General features: G+C 38.0%; 2 protein-coding genes across 3 annotated transcripts in view; both read right to left on the bottom strand.

Moving 5' to 3' along the window:
- Positions 1 to 1,012: 1,012 nt before the first annotated feature.
- LOC138402439 (uncharacterized) lies at positions 1,013 to 2,668 on the bottom strand. The gene has a single exon (XM_069499058.1). It carries the CDS (start codon positions 2,653 to 2,655, stop codon positions 1,564 to 1,566), a length of 1,092 nt encoding a protein of 363 aa, XP_069355159.1. The 5' UTR covers positions 2,656 to 2,668; the 3' UTR covers positions 1,013 to 1,563.
- A 5,149-nt stretch (positions 2,669 to 7,817) lies between these two features.
- LOC117983032 (paired box protein Pax-6-like) overlaps positions 7,818 to 18,440 on the bottom strand; it is a 60,246-nt gene continuing 49,623 nt past the window's right edge. For both annotated transcript variants that reach the window (XM_034969484.2, XM_069499048.1), the window contains exons 4-6: positions 11,003 to 11,281; positions 10,236 to 10,420; positions 7,818 to 9,989 (exon numbers count right to left, since the gene is read on the bottom strand). In XM_034969484.2, the coding sequence (XP_034825375.1) occupies positions 9,438 to 9,989; positions 10,236 to 10,420; positions 11,003 to 11,281 (1,016 nt within the window). In that variant the 3' untranslated portion in view covers positions 7,818 to 9,437. The remainder of the gene's footprint in view (positions 9,990 to 10,235; positions 10,421 to 11,002; positions 11,282 to 18,440) is intronic.

The following is an 18,440-nucleotide window of genomic DNA, read 5'->3' as shown; positions in this document are numbered from 1 at the left end:
ACATTAATGGTACTATAATCGGCAGTATGATATCGACGCACAAGACGGGGAGGAGGTCGTAAACTAGGCTGCAAATAGTTCACGTTGATATTTACATTGAAAGCTGGATGATGATTATCTTCAGGGAGGGATAAAGGCTCCGACCTTGATACTGAGCAGGGGGAGCTGGATATGACTAAGTCTAAATATCTATTATTCATGTTACTTATGCAGTTAAATTGCGACCATCCGGTGAAGGACAAAAATGAAGAAAGCTGTGTTGTCAATTGGTCAATATTTGGATTCAAAATGACAAAATTATGTAAATCGTCAGGATTAGGTTCCCATACAGCATTTCTGATATTAAAGTCACCCACCACCAAATATACATCATTTGGATTTTCAATGTGTAAATCTGATAAATATTCGAAGAATTGCATCTGAGACCATACCTGATGTGCATTTTGTGGGAAGTAACAACAAAATAAACGAAGATTTTTTGTAGTTGAGCCACGACATAATGATATATTTATTTGCGTAATCTCTGCATCTGCAAATATTGGTAACGGCCGAATATTTGAAATGTTAGTAGTAAGAGTACGGTGTACCGCAATTAGTGTACCGCCTCCCATCTTCATTCCTAAGCGTTCATAGTCTCGATCAGTACGGTACACGTTATAGCGCGAGTCAAATAATTCACCGTCATTAATTCCCGGCAACAGCCAAGTTTCGCTCAAACATATAACGTCATAGTCATGTTGCAAAATAGCTTTAAAGAATCCAGTAGTTTTTGTCCGTAACCCACGGACATTCTGATAGTAAACACTAATTAACAGGGCTGCAATTTAGGTCTTATATTAATTGTTAATATTACGTAAGCTTCATTTGATATTATAAAGCTATGACTCAACACACGACCATTAGTGACTTTGTAATTTATTCTTAAAAATATCGGTTCGGATAATATGTACCCCATAACACTTGCTATTAAGGATTTAATTCCATTATAACAATATATTTTAACGTCGTTTTTTATTTTTATAGTGATAATTATATAATAATTTGACGAGACTAAAACCAATCTTACAGATAAATCCTTATTACAATTAATAACTTCATGAAATAACGACCTTAAAAATATATTTATGCTTAGTGACTTCAAGTTACAATCATTTTTCGAAACAAATACATCATAAACATAAAGTACACAATATATGATCAGTTCGGTTAAGTTGTTATACATTGCTCTGCAAGAAACGTCACCGAGTGAGTAGGCTCTCACTAAGTACGCAATAAACAGTGCGCTTTGACGTAAATATCCATTACCCCGTTTCTCGCAATACTGGTCTGCAAACAAAAGGAAGCTAAACGAATGTTCAGGTGTCGCAAACATTTTCCGGTTTCTATGATGCTTTATAAAAAGTAAGTTTAATACATAGTTAGATGTCAGTAGATTTAATGAGTGGATAAACGTAACTAACCTTAGTTGATCAAAGAAATATTTCTTAAAGGCTTCTATTATAATTGTGATAATAATATGCACTATATGACTTCTATGAAAGTACAAAAACATGTAGTTATTACTTAAACTATTTTTTTTAGAGATTCTTCCGAGGTTATGTGTATGATTTTTGATTTCTCGTTTTGACGAACCATGACCGTACAGTTGCGCACCCAGCAATAATCATACTTTTTTTCTTTTGCCAAGGCTTTGGCTTTCTGCAAAAGCATTTTGTTATAGCTCGATAAGTGATCATTTATATAGATACGAGCCTGATTACCGGGGAATCCTACATCTGATGCTTTCAAGTCCTTCAAACGGCGCAAACAAGACAAAAAATCGTCTTTTTTATACCTTGATAATAATTTCAGTATAATAGGCTTCGGATATGAAGTGTCTACGTCATTTCTAATAGCAATGCGAGTGACGAAGTCAATGTCTCTTGATGTGTCTAATGAGTAACCGCTCATATCGGCCAAGTCTTTTATAACTTTAATAAGATCCTCGTCCTTTCTGGACGGAATACCGTTAATTTGTATATTAGATCGACGAACCCATTGATCATTCTTCAGATTAGACTCCATCATACTGGCGACCTTCGATTTAAGTTCGTCCACTTCTGACTGTAGATCGCTCATTTGGGATAATTTTAATTCAGCATCGGACATACGATTCTCTAAATCTTCTACCTTGGCGGAGAGACTATTTTTTAGCTCCGAAATGTCTGTTTTCAAACTACATAAATCATTTTTTATTATTTGTATTGAAGACATTTGCATCTGTAGTTGTGAGATTTGCAATGATATATTATGAAGTAAAGCATTTTGCGATAAATCCGAAGGTTGACAATCCCCGATCGGAGACGATAATATGGTGTGGGTAGGAGTCGGTGTGTCACAGTTTTGAGGGTCGGCGGAGATTTCCTGCATCTCGGAGTTTGCGGAGCTGCTGGATTCCTCCGTCGCATCCACTGAGCTTTTGACGGGAGTGTCGTCATGCCTTCCATCCTTAACAGGGCACGCTGGACAATTCCAGCTAGACTTATGTTTTAGTCGGTTGTACTGTGCCGTGGCCATATTTAAACATTTCACGTGATAATTTTTATTGCATTTGGCACAGATTAGGCCTGAACCGTCCTTGTACAGCTTCGAGCATCCTTCACACGTCTTCATCATTACCGAGAACAGGTTCTTGCTACCTGGTTCACTAAACGTACTCCACAATTCGTAAAAAAAAAAAAACAAGTAGGTTTTACAACTTAAAGCCGATAGGCACGGTATATACGATATGTACCTACACGGCACTTCGGCACGAGCTATTCGATATTGTAACTCACTGTACGCACGACTATCACGCACCAGCTCCCGCGCGCGAATATAATACCTGCCTAAATCACATAGCATGCTGAAAGGGAACCTGGAAAAATCTTAACTTGTTACTCGGGTTCATTATATTATTATATTTAATTACGTACTGTTGAAACAATAAGTAGTTTGGTTATTATAATGTCTTATATAATTTACTAGACTTCGTCCACCTGGATTTAGATTTTTTTAAACCCATGGGAACCCTTTGATTTTGAGAAGTCTTTGATTTTGTTATGTCTGCCCCTGGGATACCAGCTATCTCTGTGTCTGTCAAAATCGGCCGTGAAAAGATTGCAGACAGATAGATACGCTTTCGCATTTATAATATAAGTAGGAATTTTCTTCTTAAATCAATCCAACTAGTAATAGTTAAGCGTCAAACAGACACATACAGACCTACATTACGAGTATGTTTTCATCCCACAGAGAATCTTACAGAGCCTATCTCTTATTAGTCCACACACATATTGGTACAAATTGGGTCCGTACAGCGGTCCTTTAGTGAATTTCTTGTAAGTCCCATTCTCGTAGGAACGATCACAACGCGTTGTTCGCAGTACTGACCGCTCGGCGCTTCAAACGGCACACAAAATTTATTGTTATTGGATCGAGTCGCATACATGCATCCACACTCCGCGGCTATCACGACCGTACAACTTTATCTTGGTGCAGCACTATTCTGAATAAACTGAGTGCCCTGAACGTGTTGCGCTCGACTTTTATGTGACATTTTGGTCGACTGCTGAGTGACATCCAAGATTTATACCGCATTTGTACAAATTACAGAGCTTTGGGATGTAAATATTGGACCGTGAGAATCACTTTTATTATATTTTGGCTAGATACTAATTAGTATCATTTAGCTCAATCAGAACGATAATTATATTTTGTTAATGGCCTCAGCATTGCATGGGTTTTCTATAACTATTTTAGGCCTCATCATTAAAATATTATGATGAAAACCGTAATGGAATCCAATTAGAAATTTAAACTGTAAGTAAGTATTACGGGATATAAGTAGGTATCTACAGACAAACGCGGGGTACGACTTCGTTTTATATAAGGTATTTAAATAAGATAAGTACTGGACTATGTTGTACACATAACACAAAGTACCTAGTACCTACGTTGTACCTTCTAAAATATCCTGTTATATTTTTGCTTCGGCAGATGACCTCTTTTTCGTAATTCGACCTGCATTGTGTGTCCCGGGTAAATATACGCAGAGCATTAGACATGATTTTCTTCTTAATCTTGTTTATTTTTAGACTCACCAGTCGAAAAACTCTACTAAGATGATTGAGCATAACATAGCATAGCATAGTTTGAAAAATCGATAGAAGTTAGGGTCTCAAGGTGCTAGAAAACCGTGCCGACCTCGCACCGGAAAGCGCAGCGTTGGCAGCAGACTACATCAAACCAGTCGCAGGGAGCTGCTGGATTCAGGCGGTGCAAGACCGTGACGTGGAAATTCCTACAAGAGACGTATGTCCACATCTATCGGTTGATGATATTGATGTTTTTGATAGGATAGCTAGGTAGCAGATTCCTGACGAATATCTTTCGGTAAGTTATGCATAACTTACAGAAAGTTATTCGTCAACAGCAGTGAAACTTTCGATTTCGCTCCTGGGCGCGTTTGGAACCCTCGTAGCTTTAGTTTTAAGTTTGCGTAATAATTATCACCACTATATCTTAGAAATCAAACATCTGACCATCAAAAAGAGTTATTTATTACCTATTTTAGACTGAATTTAATAGTTCATGACCAATTTTTAATTACAAATAAACTATTAATAAACTTAAATCTAAAAAAAACAACATTAAATTAAAACTAAAATAAATTAAATTAAATCTTAAACCTCATCGAGACCACCGCAGCGAGGCATTGTACCCAAGATGCTGGCAGCATTACCCCTTTGGATGGCCAAACTAATTCTTTGGCCAAGGTAGCTGCCAGCTCTCGGGTCCCCGGATGACTCGATAACTCTTTTCGCAATTTCTTCAAAAAGAGCTAGAGCCCCCGGGCCCCACGGCCCCAAGGTCTCCACACCAAAAGGCACGAATACGAAGCTCCCATCAAGGTTTTCATATTTGCGCCTTTTGGCCTGTTCGGCGCTGATGGCCGCTGCACCCGCCATAGAGGAGGTCGCCTGAATGTGGGATGCAGCTAAAGTGTCTACACAAGTTGCATCCCAAACAAGCGACCTATTAGCTATAATATATAATTACCTATTTTGAATAAATCATTTGACTTTGACTTTGCTCCTTCTGAATTCCAGTCCGCCTTCTTCCTAAACCTACCTATGTCTAAAGTTAAAAATAATCCATTGATACCAATTACATGCAACTGCCAATAAGATATTCCTCAATCGCTTTTTTGTCGATATTGTCTCGATTGTCGATATCCGGGAAGATCGAATCGGTGCTTTTAATGATTGCCGGAAAAAAGGATAATTGTCTTGCATGATTCGATTGTTATAGTTAAGAGTTATAAGGCTATTGTCAGGATGTACGAGTAAGTACGTGTAGGGTGTAATTACAGGATATGGCCACCTGTTTTTCCCTCTGAAATGTTTTTTTTTTCAGATTTCGTATGTTAACTACCTTTCTCAATAACGGGATCTTAGAAAAGTGATGATTCAGTTGCTTTCACTGCATCCTAATCCTTATTTCCTTTAGAATGGGGATGATTAAAGCAAATAGTCAGCGGGTAAAGGAGTGGACTGAAAACCGAAAGGTCGACGGTTCAAACCCCGCCCGTTGCACTATTGTCGTACCTACTCCTAGCACCTAGCCTGACGCTTAGTTGGAGAGAAAAGGGGAATATTAGTCATTTAACATGGCTAATATTCTTTTCAAACAAAAAAAAAATAGTCCACTGCTTCCCATTCTACCAGACCCGTACTCAGTAGTGGGACGGTGATGGGTTTATCATGATGATGATGATGACGACATATTATCTTACCTATATTCCAAATCAACGGTATTGTAGTCTACGCTAATTTTGTTTCAGTACAGCTTAAGGGTGCCTGTCCACTGAAGCGGAGCGGAGCGGAGATTTGTATAATTGATCAATTAGAGTTTTGTCAGATCACGGAATAAAATGATGACGTTATTTACAGACAATCTGATTGGTCTGCTCATCACATCTCCGCTCCACTCCGCTTCAGTCGACAGGCACCCCTACCAGTTATAAACCCTGGCTTTATCAATATTAACTAGATACTTATAGATCAATAAATAAATAATTAGATATTTATTGATCAAAATCGTTTGCTAAAATGCATTTAATTCTGAATTTAACATCTGAGAGCGAGCTTTCAAAAAGCTAAGCCAGTCAAAGTTTCGGCACATGAATAGATGCGTATATTTTATTACAACGAAACGTAATAAAATATACCTACTGATTTGCTAAATAGAACGCACACACATTGAAACATCAATCAAATCAATTCAAATGCTTTATTTGTGAGTGCAATTTAGCTTTGATATCAAATTCAAGATTATTATTATCAAGTCAGGCGTATTCTATCACATTGTGGTATCATATTCACTGACTTTTTGCTGTTATTGTTTTATTTATTTATGCGGCTTGGTTACGACAGCGTACGACATAATATTTCAAATATTATGTGTAAATAATGACTTCTCATGCGCCATTTTAACTTTATCTGTCAATTTGTCATGTCAAAAGTACGATTTTAATCCTTATTTTAAAGGTGAATCGTACTTCTGACATGACAGCTAACCCATACCTAGAGTTAAAATGGCGCGTGAAAAGTCATTTTGTAAGGACTCTAGATAATACCCAAGACTTATTCCGCGTGTATTTAGGTTTTAAAAAGCCCATGGGAACTCTAATTTTTCGGAATAAATAGTAGCCTATATCCAGGTCTATAATTACTATACTTATCCATGCAAATATCAGGTTGATCCGTTGATCCGTTGTGGCGTGGTTGAAGAATAAACCTAACACAGTTTCCAGTTTATAATATAATATGGTTAGTGATGAAATAACATCGCTAACGAAGCAAGACATCTCGGTAAAAGGATCTGCAGTAGACTTATGCAAGCATTTGCTTTCAATCATCGCATCGATTCATCACATGAGTACTTAAATAGGGATCTTTACTCATGTGGTTTCGGTTATTATCACCGTTATTTCATTATTTTAAAACTGCAGCATATTGTCATACCTACTCCACGCATACTTACCTACTGCCCATTTTCATCTACCCGTGCGACGGGAACGCGACACGATGACAACGCGACGCGACGGCAACTTGTCGCAGCACTATCATGTGAAATACATTATACCATCTTCATACAGTGCTTGTATTCGTACACACAACAGGCGCGTTCAATGATACGTCGTGCTATAATGGGGATGATGCCTTTGTCAAGAATAAATTATTTCTTAGGAATGATTAAATTAGAGGATCTTCCAAAATTCGTAAAATCTACGTCCGCAGTTAGTTTGCAAACATTTTAAATTATCGATTTAACTAATAAAGTCCAATCTATGTATGTCATACACGCTTCCTTACTAAGCGAGTATTTTGACGTTTGATAAAAAGTCGCTGAATTGACTAGTAGATAGTCATCATCTCTATTATATGCAGATGCTATCCCGCGTTCTGTTTGTTTCAGACTTTGCACTTGTTTTCATTATCGACATTTTATAGTAGAATGGGTCTAATTATTTATCTATCTACCTACAAATATTGTATAAGCTAGTAATATAATAATATGTCTATCTGTCAGTTTCTTACCTTTTCAAGCATCAACGGCTGAACCCTTGATGAAAAATTAGATCTGAACCTATCTTCGCGTTTGCCACAAAGATAGCGGGCACTCTGGGAGTGGATAGGATACTTTTTATCTCAGGAAATTAAACCTAAGTCTCGACCATAAGATATTGATAAATAATAATAATAAATGGAAATAAAAGATATTTTCAATAAACTTTATTTCAATATTTTCATAGGTAGGTACGTATGTAGGTAAATTGCCTACTTTTCCACAGTAATAATAACATGTCTTCTGTCTATTAATAAATAGTCCACAGTGCTTAAGAAAGCTTAACAATATGTACAAATAACACGATTATATAATACATGGGTGCCCTTTTTACAAAATTATATTACATTTACTAACAGCAAAATTCTGATAATAATCTGATAAAATATGATCTATTCTAGATGTCAGTGACTTTATAGAAATTTTAAAATCATTTCATAATTCGTTGAGTATTACTAATTTTCCGTACTTCTATATCAATACCTCATAAAGGAAATTGGAATGGATTTTTGTAAAAACGTAAGTATATCTTTTTTTTTGTGTTAATGACAACAGCGCCATCTTTAAGTGATTTAGTAAATTGTTTTTTTTTTAATGAACACATTTTAATTTTTTTTGTGATGAAACCACAAATTCACGTTAATCGAATTATAAGGTACTTGTGCTATAAGACCTAGAAGAAGGAACCTACCTAACAAATTTCGTGATTCTATAGGTCAACGGGAAGTACCCTAAGTATAGGTTTTGTTGACAGACGGACAGACAGACAGGTTCCTTTTTTCCTTTTGAGGTACGGAACCCTAAAAAATATAGCAGCAAGTTTCCAGATCCAGTGGTTTGAGGTCTACGTTAATGTCAGTCAGTTTCTCCTTTCATATTCCATTTTATAAATTGTCTAAAAAAACTCTATTCTGAAAGAAGAATAAAAAATAAGTAAATCTTTTAAGTCTTAATGTGTGTCACTGTGTGTAGTCACGATTATAAATACGATCCATAATAGGAACTATGAAGAATAAGAGACCATGGATCTTTTATGACACTTTGGTAAATTGTTATATTATTACACAAAAAAAATTTCATTGCATATCTACATCACTTTTCCGGTAAAATACCGCCACAAGACTTATAAGAAAACGTACATGATGATTAAGTGATATAGTAGGTACCTATCATGAATACAAAAAATAACTTTGTGAAGGAGTAGATTATTATTGAATTAAGTAATCTTTTATTATCAAAAATAAGTTAATTTCATTTATTTGTAGTTTTAGAGACGTATGCTCTTATGAACAATATGTAAAACGTATTCATTGTGATGTAATTATGGTGTACCTATTTGCAATACCATTTACTCTCTATTTTTGTTCGATAAGCTTGTGACACTATTGTAGCGACAAAATGACGTGTATCTGAACTGAACTAGGTTTTACATTCCGCCGAAACTGTATTGTTTCCTAATTATTGCATTCCTAAGTGTATTCCTTCCTCTGAGTTAAAAATGTACAAAATATTAATTACAATTAGAATCCTGGTTCTCATAATTCATTTTCAAGTAGTGGATAAATTATTATTGAATATTTTATTTGTGCATACTTAAATTTATAGCCCTCTTTTACATGTATTGACAACCTTAATACTTATATTTATTTACATTAATTTACAAGCGGACGAGTGAATTATATCTAGGATTATAATTTACATGATTTATTTATTCGGAACATCGATATTCAATAGGAATCATTATTTTCTTATAACAAATGAAATAAATTAACAGTAGGTAATCCTAATCAACGGTCATGTTTAGTTAATTGTAGCGGCAAGTCATTAGACGCCATTCTATGCCGATCGGGGCTCGGAGATTTAGATCGGGTCTTGTTAATCTGTTTCTCGGCTTCGTCTTCACTCTCGTGGACGTTTATTTCCTCGTCGGAATCGGAATGAGATTCGTACCCGCGAGCTAATTGTATCGATTGTGCGGCCAGTAGCGCGGCGGCGGCGGAGTTCGGGACGAGCGCTTTGAACGCGCTGTTCTCCAAGGCGGGGTGCGGCTTGAACGCGCCGCCGTCGAACTGCTGCTGCGACAGCGCCTTCAGCGCGGTGCTCTCGAACTGAGCCTGAGCTTTCAGCGCGTTGGCGTCCTGGTGCGCGAGAGCCTTGAACGCACTATTCTCGCCGCCCATCTGGGGGGTATGGTAGGGGACGCGCGCGGGGGACAAAGAACGCGAACGGGAGCGGGAGGGGGAGCGGGGCAGGCGGTGCGAGGGGGAGCCGCCACCGCGCTTGAGGAGGTTCATGCGCTGGTGGCGCCTCCACTTGGCTCGTCTGTTGGAAAACCAAACCTGTCAGTAACGGTAAATAAACCTGATTAGTATTCCGTTCTCACCGTGTTAACAAATATTCATTTATGCAAATGAGCATGAAATAAAAGCTCTGATTTGACTAAAGATATTACAATGTTGACGCCTGCGTATGAGGTGTTGAATTAATTGGATTATGTGAAAAAGATAAAAGTATATTTATATCAATACGTTTGAGTAATAAATATTATATGAGATTTGACTTTTGTAAATTGTGCAAACATTTACCTGGACACGAGCCTCAGATAGGGAAGTCTTAGAAGCTAGCCGTTCTCGCGTTGATACGCAAGGGTAATGAGATTTTTCAAATTCCTTTTCTAGTTCTTCTAGTTGATCTGGACTAAACGTTGTACGGTTTCTTCTAAATTTGGGTTGTTCGCCGTCTAATGAGCCTGAATCATCGCCATCCACATCTATGAGCAATAATGAAATACGATTAGGCACAATTCAAAAACTATAAGTTTCTAAATAATTGCATAAAATTATCTATTTCTAAAAAGCGGTGAGCGGTTTAAGAAATTAAATAGGTATCTCTTGCTTTAATGGTGAAGGAAAACATCGTGAAGAAACCTACATGAGAGTTCTCCATATTCTAAAAGGTGTGTTAAGTCTGCCAATCCGCACTTGGCCAGCGTGGTAGGCTATGGCCAAACCCTTCTCATTCTGGGAGAAGACCCAGGCTCAGTAGTGAGCGGACAATAGGTTGATGATGACGATGAATCTAAATATATATAAAAGGAAAATCTGACTGACTGACTGATCTATCAACGCACACTGCACAGTCCAAACTGCTGAATGGATCGAGCTGACATTTGGCATGCAGATAGCCATCAGATAGCTATTTACGTCATAATAAACAAGAAGAAAGGATTTTTGAAAATTCAAAGGAGGTGAAAGAGAACTTTGAATTTGGAATTTGTAAAGGCCACGCGGACGAATTTGCGAACATAAGCTAGTATGAAATAATTGCTAATGAATGAAAATAGTTCACTAACCAATAAACCCTCGTCCTGATGATGACAGAAAGCCTTGTTTCACAGCATCAGGGTGCGGCACTCCTACAGACGGTGCTGCAACACCTGGCGGTAGGGACAAGCTTCCCGGCGGCCAGACGCCGCCACCACCCCATGGGAATCCACCGTACGGGGGCGGTGCAGCATAGAGACCATAGCCAGCCGCTCGAGCAAACTCTGCAGCAGCTCGCTCAGCTGCTCTGTTCCTGAGTATCCTGTTTATCGACGATACACTTGGGGCGGTCGCATTTGTACAGACGCCTGCAGACAAAGAAATAATAGTCATAAGTTTAATTTTCACTAAAGTGAAGTTCTGCAAGTAAAGCTGTTACAGCCTAGTAATTAGGACGTCTGCCTCTTAATTGGAGGTTGGTGTTCGATCCCGGGCATGCACCTCTAATTTTTATGTGCGTTTGTAATTGTATGTATTTCTTTAAGGGTGAAGGAAAACATCGTGAGGAAACCTACATCTCCATGTTCTCAAAGGTATGTGAAGACTGCCAATCCGCACTTGGCTAGCGTGTAGACTATGGCCAAAACCCTTCTCACTCTGAGAGGAGACCCGTGCTCTGTAGTGAGCCGGCGTTGGGTTGATCATTATGGTATAAGTTAAGTGCAGCTGCACTCCCATGAAACAATACAAACCGCTAAAGTCTGCGCTTCAGACTTCCGTGCTTCCTACCACGTACTTATAACCTAAATATCATCAAAGGAAGGAAAATGAATAGGCATCTTTTAGGCAAGCTACAAGCTACGGCAACCTAGAACTCATCATTGCTTTTTACTATCTAAGCATGATTGTCGTCAAGCGCAAGCCTATCTTGCAATAATAAAAAGGTAAAGTACGAGGCCGAAAGTAATGTAGGTTACATCGGCCTTTAAAATGACATTTCGGCTTTGTAGAGCGTTGTCTCTGTCACTAATACCCATATGACGTTTTGCCGGTCTGTACGACAGGGACAACGCTCTACAAATCTGCTATCTCCTTCAAAAGGTCGATGTACATTACTTTCGGCCGCGTACTGTACCCCTATGAAATTAGGATCCGTACTCCGTAGATTGAAGAAGATCATCAAGAACGAATCTTTCCTAAAATGCCTAAGTTAAAAGCCAAGTTATTATTTCGTTATATCAATGGCGATGTAGTCACGAACAGTTGCATGTATGATTATAGTTTTCTGCGCTATTTCTTGAGCAACGTTCGAATAATTATAATATATCTAGGTACAGGAAATTAGCGACCAAGCAGCGCGTTAAAACCGATGCGTCATTGGTCGCGTTTAAATCGGTGGCCATTATAATATATTTTGTAGTACCAGAGACAGTCACAGCGATTTCCATACATTAAAACATCCATCCATTCTTAACATTACAAATGCGAAAATGTGTCTGTCTGTCTACTAAGCTTTTACGGTCTGTTAAACCGATTTAGACTAAGGGTGAGATCTATTATAGAGCGCACTGACTTTGCTTAAACTTAAGACAGAGTTAAAACAAGACAGAGCTATATCTCTCACATAAATCTGTCTCGTTTTAACTCAATCTTAAGTCTGAGTAAAGTCGAAGTGCGCTCTGTAGATCTCAGCCTAAATTTGGTAGATACAGAGTTAGCTTACATCCCGGGGCCTTAAGGACAGACGGACATAATACCGCGCTCGAACGCACCGGGCTAGCGCAGGGGCTGTGTGGTTGTTCCCTCCCCGATTGCCATTTCAACCTGTCGCGTAGGTACTATTACTTATTGGATTTTAGTCATCAGAAATTATTCCAAAATTGAGAAAGACAAAGAAAACTTCATCTTCTTCTCCGTAGGTACCTATTAAAGTGAGACCATTCCATTTATGTTCAGCCTATTTATGTCACGGTAAAAGTAGCACCACCATTTAGGCTCAGACCACTTTGCATTACCGTGCTCTAGTAACAAAGGGAACTCCTCTCCGAGTACAGCTGCCTCTTACACTACTATTATATGTATCTATATATTGTAATGCGTGCCTGAGATCGCGTGCCGGCGCAGCCTTGGCGGAGCCATCCCATGTAACATTCAGGAAACACTCCGGGTAAGTGGCATAATTTAATCATACCCTGTCCAGTAGTAATTGTCGTAGATTTCGTTGTTGAGCTACTGAGCAGTTGATCTGCTTGACCATGCCACTACGACTTATAACTCGTCAAGATTACCCTTAAATGCCTACCAACCTACAAACATACCTAGAGCAATTGCTGTCTTTCGACCAGTAGTATGAGTTTTTACTTTATTTATAGAGTGGGGCTTGGCTGCAATCAAACCTGCAGACAAGTTATAATGCAGCGTAAGATGCAGCGCGCTTGCCTAGAAAATGCCTTTTCACTCCTGACTCGAAGGTACCCATATTAGGTAAAGAGGCAAACACTGATGCCGGAAGGATATTCATGTCCTAGTGATTTGAATTAAAAAAGAGGAGGCAAATCGGTTCGTAGGTACGTGTCAAAATCTGACAATGCCTTGCGGTACGATATAAAAAGATGAAGGAGGAAACAGTAGTACTTGGGCACACAATCTGTAGACAGGCAACTTTGCACCCATGTTCCAATTTTTGACGTTTAGAATTGACCAGCGCTTCGTAATCAACGAGTCTTCTAGCACGACGGTCCACGGAATTCAATGCATCAAGCTAGTATAGCAGAACCATCCCTGCTGCAAACCACGGCTGCAAAACTCCATACACGATGAACTTGAGCATAGTAGGTGGAAGGTAAGTTTGTTTGCAAGGGAGTTTGTTGTAGATGAGAAGAACATAGAGGATTTAGGTAGGTAAATATTTAAAAAATCTATGGCTAATGACCTTCTCTGGCAAGCAAGATTAAAATGGATGGACTGTGAAAAGCTAGCAGACAGACAGACACACTTTCGCATTTATAGTATATAGTGTAGATTTAGAAAAGCTTGTAAAAGTCCGTTTGAATAAAGATAATGAATTTGAAATATGCAAGGAATATTTAAAGGTATTGTAATTGTTTGAAAAGGAATTAATATAAATGGCACAAGTTGTCTTACAGAAACTAAATAAATAAATCCATTTAAAAACATTTATGTCTACAATAAAGATTTTTTAATGAAATTTGAAGCTTTCATGCGCACATTTTAAACTGATATCTATCTTATTACTTATGCTATATAATTACTTCATACTGTGTATACCTAACAAGGTATTCATAAATGTTTCAAGTACATAAATCAGCATTTATAGTTCACGAACTGTCGCGACATTCAACCTAAGTAGGTGGGTACCTAATTTGATTGTATTTAAGTTAAATAGAGCCATTTTGCTTGCCAATTATACCAGCTTGTCATTTCTACTTACAATTATATCCCGGAATAACAATTCTATATAATTGCTTAATGAACGTTCAAAGTGTACCAGTTAGTACAGTCAAAGACTTATCCACGTCGAATAATTGTTATGAACGATTACGTATCCACGTGTAAAAATATACCGCCCTGTATGGAGTCGATACAATACCAAATCTCAATCAAATGATGAGCTATTCAAATCAGTTTATAACAGTAGGTAGATATTATCTTTGTTGATCATTACATTTTTTTTCGACTTGCTCGTGCTCACGGCTTCACTCATTATGATAAAAGGATAGGTAGTAATAAAGAAATGGAGAGAACTATGCTTGAAGTTTCTCTACGTGATCAAATCGGAAATAAGAAGATCCGTAGGAAAACCACCTTCAGGCCCAAAATGCTGAATTCCTAAAATGTTGAATTTCAGATTTGCAAAATGTTGAATTCGCAAAATGTTGAATTTCAATTCCCAAAATCTGAGTGACCGACGTAGCCCGAACTGTTGTGAACTTGTGAAGCTGAATTAGTGGCAAAGGCTCTGGCCTTTACTTGGGCTGGCTACATATTTAGTTCGAAAAACCGATAGACGTTGGGGTACCAAGGTGGAAGACCCCTCAATCCTCATTCTCTTCAATAATGTGCTGGCGCTCTATGGCTCTTATTGAGGCACATCGGTTGAATGGTTTCAAAATAGGTAGAAACATTTTTTGTGTTTTATATATCTACTAGCTGCCCTGGCGAACTTCGTTCCGCCAAACAGTCGATTCAAATTTTTTAAATTTTTCTCTCCGTAACAACCTTCCTCGTTCTTCAAGGAATATTATAAAAAAAGAATAAGCGAACTCGGTTCAGCGGTTCTCGAGATTTGCGATGAGCAACACATTTAGTGATTCATTTTTATATTATAGAGAAGATTTAGGATTGGTACTTATGTACCTATTGTAGCTAATAATTTAAAATTTAAAAAAATATCAGTTGTAATCACATTGCTAGTGTTGAATTCATTTCATAAAAAAATTGCAGGTTTTTTTTTCGATCTACGGTTGTTAACATAATTTTCGAGTAGCACGAATATAAGCTAAGATTATTAAAGCTATTTTTTTTATTTATCTTCAATATAATGAAATACTTACTAAGTATATGTTTCTATTGCTGAAGATTGTTACAGGGACTTTAATATTATGGTCACGCTTAATAATGAAGCACCATTGAAACTCCCGCGCACGTCGGCGCGATACTCCCGCGTCAAATACAATGCAACGACCTGTTATAATTTACTCAAAACACAAAGCCTTATACAGTATAATAGTAATGATCAGTTGCGCGCCTCCGCTTATTGTTAGCACGTCGAAACCACAAAAAGGCGCCCTCAACACAATTTGTTTGTCTCGTAATCGGCGCGTTAAGATGCCTCCTTAGAAGGCTTTCTGAATCGAACGCATAGCCAATACCCCAATATGGCTGTGAAACGCTCCTACCGATGAGGAGTGATCGTTTACTGACGAGATCTTCCATCGATTATAAAAAAAGAAAATAAACCGTTAAAAATGTTGTAACGTTTTGTGGGATCCTGTAGTCTTAGGCTGAGATCTATAGAGCGTAAATTGAGACACGAGACTGATTTAATATAGTGTCTTAAGTCTGAGCTAAGTCAAATTTCGACCCAGCTTCGCTCGAGTGGCTTTTTTGAAAATCCGTGAAGGGAAGTAAAATCCTAAGATTTGAAACACGTACCTACTATAAATACCTGGAGAGTGACATAGGCTACTTTTTATCCCGGAAAATCAAAGAGTTCCCACGGGATTTTCAAGAACCTAATTCCACGCGGACGACGTCGCGGGCATTAGCTAGTTATGTCATAAAATAGCCCTGCTGTCAAAATTTCAAGTTTATAACTTCAGTGGCGTAGGCTGTGATTTGATTCGGTCAGTCAGTCAGACATTCAGTGAAATCAAGAATTTTTATATGTAATACCTAATATACCTACTCATAGATAGATATATTCATCTAGTTTCTCATTCAACGCCAACTTGAATAAAATTAAGTTAATAAACTTTAACAACACAATTAAATACGCTTTTCAAATTTTTTTAATTATACTTCATAGAATCATTAAGGTTTTTAATTTGGTCACGGTAGGTATTTCTTTTTGGGAAAAAGCCATTTTGGTTAAAATTGAATCCACCGTTTCACAATGTGAATGTGGTAGGTAATTGGGAATTTTAATCAGCTTCGTTAAATATGCTCTTAACTGTTATTATCATTGGATGATCAATGTTAAAATTGCGTAAGCTGAGTGAGTGACAGGCTCACTTCCGTCGCAACAGATGAATTACAATTAATGATTATTCAACTCGTATATCATGTCCTGTTCTTTTTTAAACGTTGATCATGTAATGACAAAGACCACTGGTTAACTATTTGTTTTGAAAGAGATCATTATCCGTCAACAGGTTGCAGGTGGGAATGCGATATCTATAATTGTTCTTTTAATGATTTGGGATCGAAGCCGGGCCCTAAATGCCTAGTCACGGTCATGCAATTTGTCTAAAGTCGTTTAATCATGATTAGTCACAATGGGGTCCGCTTCTATTAAAAGGTTTAGGCGGTTTAAATAATAGGAGCTGGCTACGCTTCGTATCTAGGTACTTAGCGACTCTGGTCCGACTACTGTTAAAAAATATTATTTGCTTATTCACTCAGTTACCTACGCCTAAGCAATATGTAGCAGTTTTCAGAATAATTCATAAAAACTTAATAAAAAGCAAATTGGCTTAAAATCTTAATGTTTTTACTTCCAAGTGTTGTTAGGTCGGTACCTGCCTAAAAGCGTGGCATGTCTGAAGATAAGACAATCCGGCGCCGTCTGCTATAGAGTGTTTAATCGGGTTAATTTATCGATAATTGACGGAAAACCTTTTTGTTTGTATTGCCGGAAAGTAACAGTAATTGTCACGCCTTTGAAGATTTACGTCCGCTTCTAAATTGAGACATTAACAATCGGATCTCGTGCCTAATGGTTCGGAATGAATTTATTTGTTTTACTCGAACCGGCTCTTCGATAAATTTGATTAGTCCCATTACCGAAGAAGTGGAAATCGAGCCGAGCGTTACCTTATAACTGATTAGCTTGGAAAGCTAATAATATCAGATAGGTTCCACGAAACCGAGTTAATAAGTTATTTTTATTGCCCGTACATTATTTAAGACATACAAAAAGTGCTCGGAGTATTCATTATGTTTATGTCTTCCAAAGACCATTAAATTGCACATGAAGGTTATCATGACTATAGATAGCATGATTTTAAGAGATGCTTCATAATTAAAGAATTAAAGGTAAGTCATTACGGGCTCGTTCGAGGGAAGTCACGGACAGTCCCTTTCTCGAGCGGGGGTAAACGACACTAATTGTAAACTTTCGTTTAGCTACGTATCGGAATTGTACGCGATGTGTGCTCGCAAACGATCCGAAATCACGTCCGCTCCGAACAAGTGGAGCCAGTTAACGAGTGAGTGGCATCACGTCTTCTAAATGAATTATTGTTGGCTTTATGGGGAACATAAAACGATGAGATCGGAGGCAATCAAGCGGCACCCGTGGCGTAGAGCGAGTAAAAAGGTGTCCGCGCCGGCGGGGGGCCGCCTGCAGCCTGGCGACTTGCGTTAAACGCCCACGCACGGCTTCTCTAGTCACCCATTTCAATTAGCGATCAATAGCGAAATTAACAAATATGCCAATATTATTGATGGCCATCTCAACACCCCCACGGGCTCCTTGCGCACCAGAGATGGGAATGGCTACTTTGAAGTCAATTTCATTTGGTGAAATTTTTATTTTTCTTCACAGTGATTTCACAGGCTATTTTGCACGGAAAGTGATTTTCTGATTTTTGCACGCAAAGTGACTTTTTGATTTTTGCACTAAATAATAATACAATCGTTAATAATCAATAGCGCTGATATTTCACAGGTGGTATTTCACGGAAAGCAAATTTTACTTTCCGTAGAACTTACCAAACGATTGTTTGCTGCTTTAATTTAACTAGATGCTTTCTAACACGCAACGATGCGAGGGTTCTCGCTCGC

The sequence above is a fragment of the Maniola hyperantus genome, chromosome 6 (genome assembly GCF_902806685.2).
Source record: "Maniola hyperantus chromosome 6, iAphHyp1.2, whole genome shotgun sequence".
NCBI classification, from domain to species: Eukaryota; Metazoa; Arthropoda; class Insecta; order Lepidoptera; family Nymphalidae; genus Maniola; species Maniola hyperantus.
This window is presented reverse-complemented; position numbering and strand designations above follow the sequence as displayed.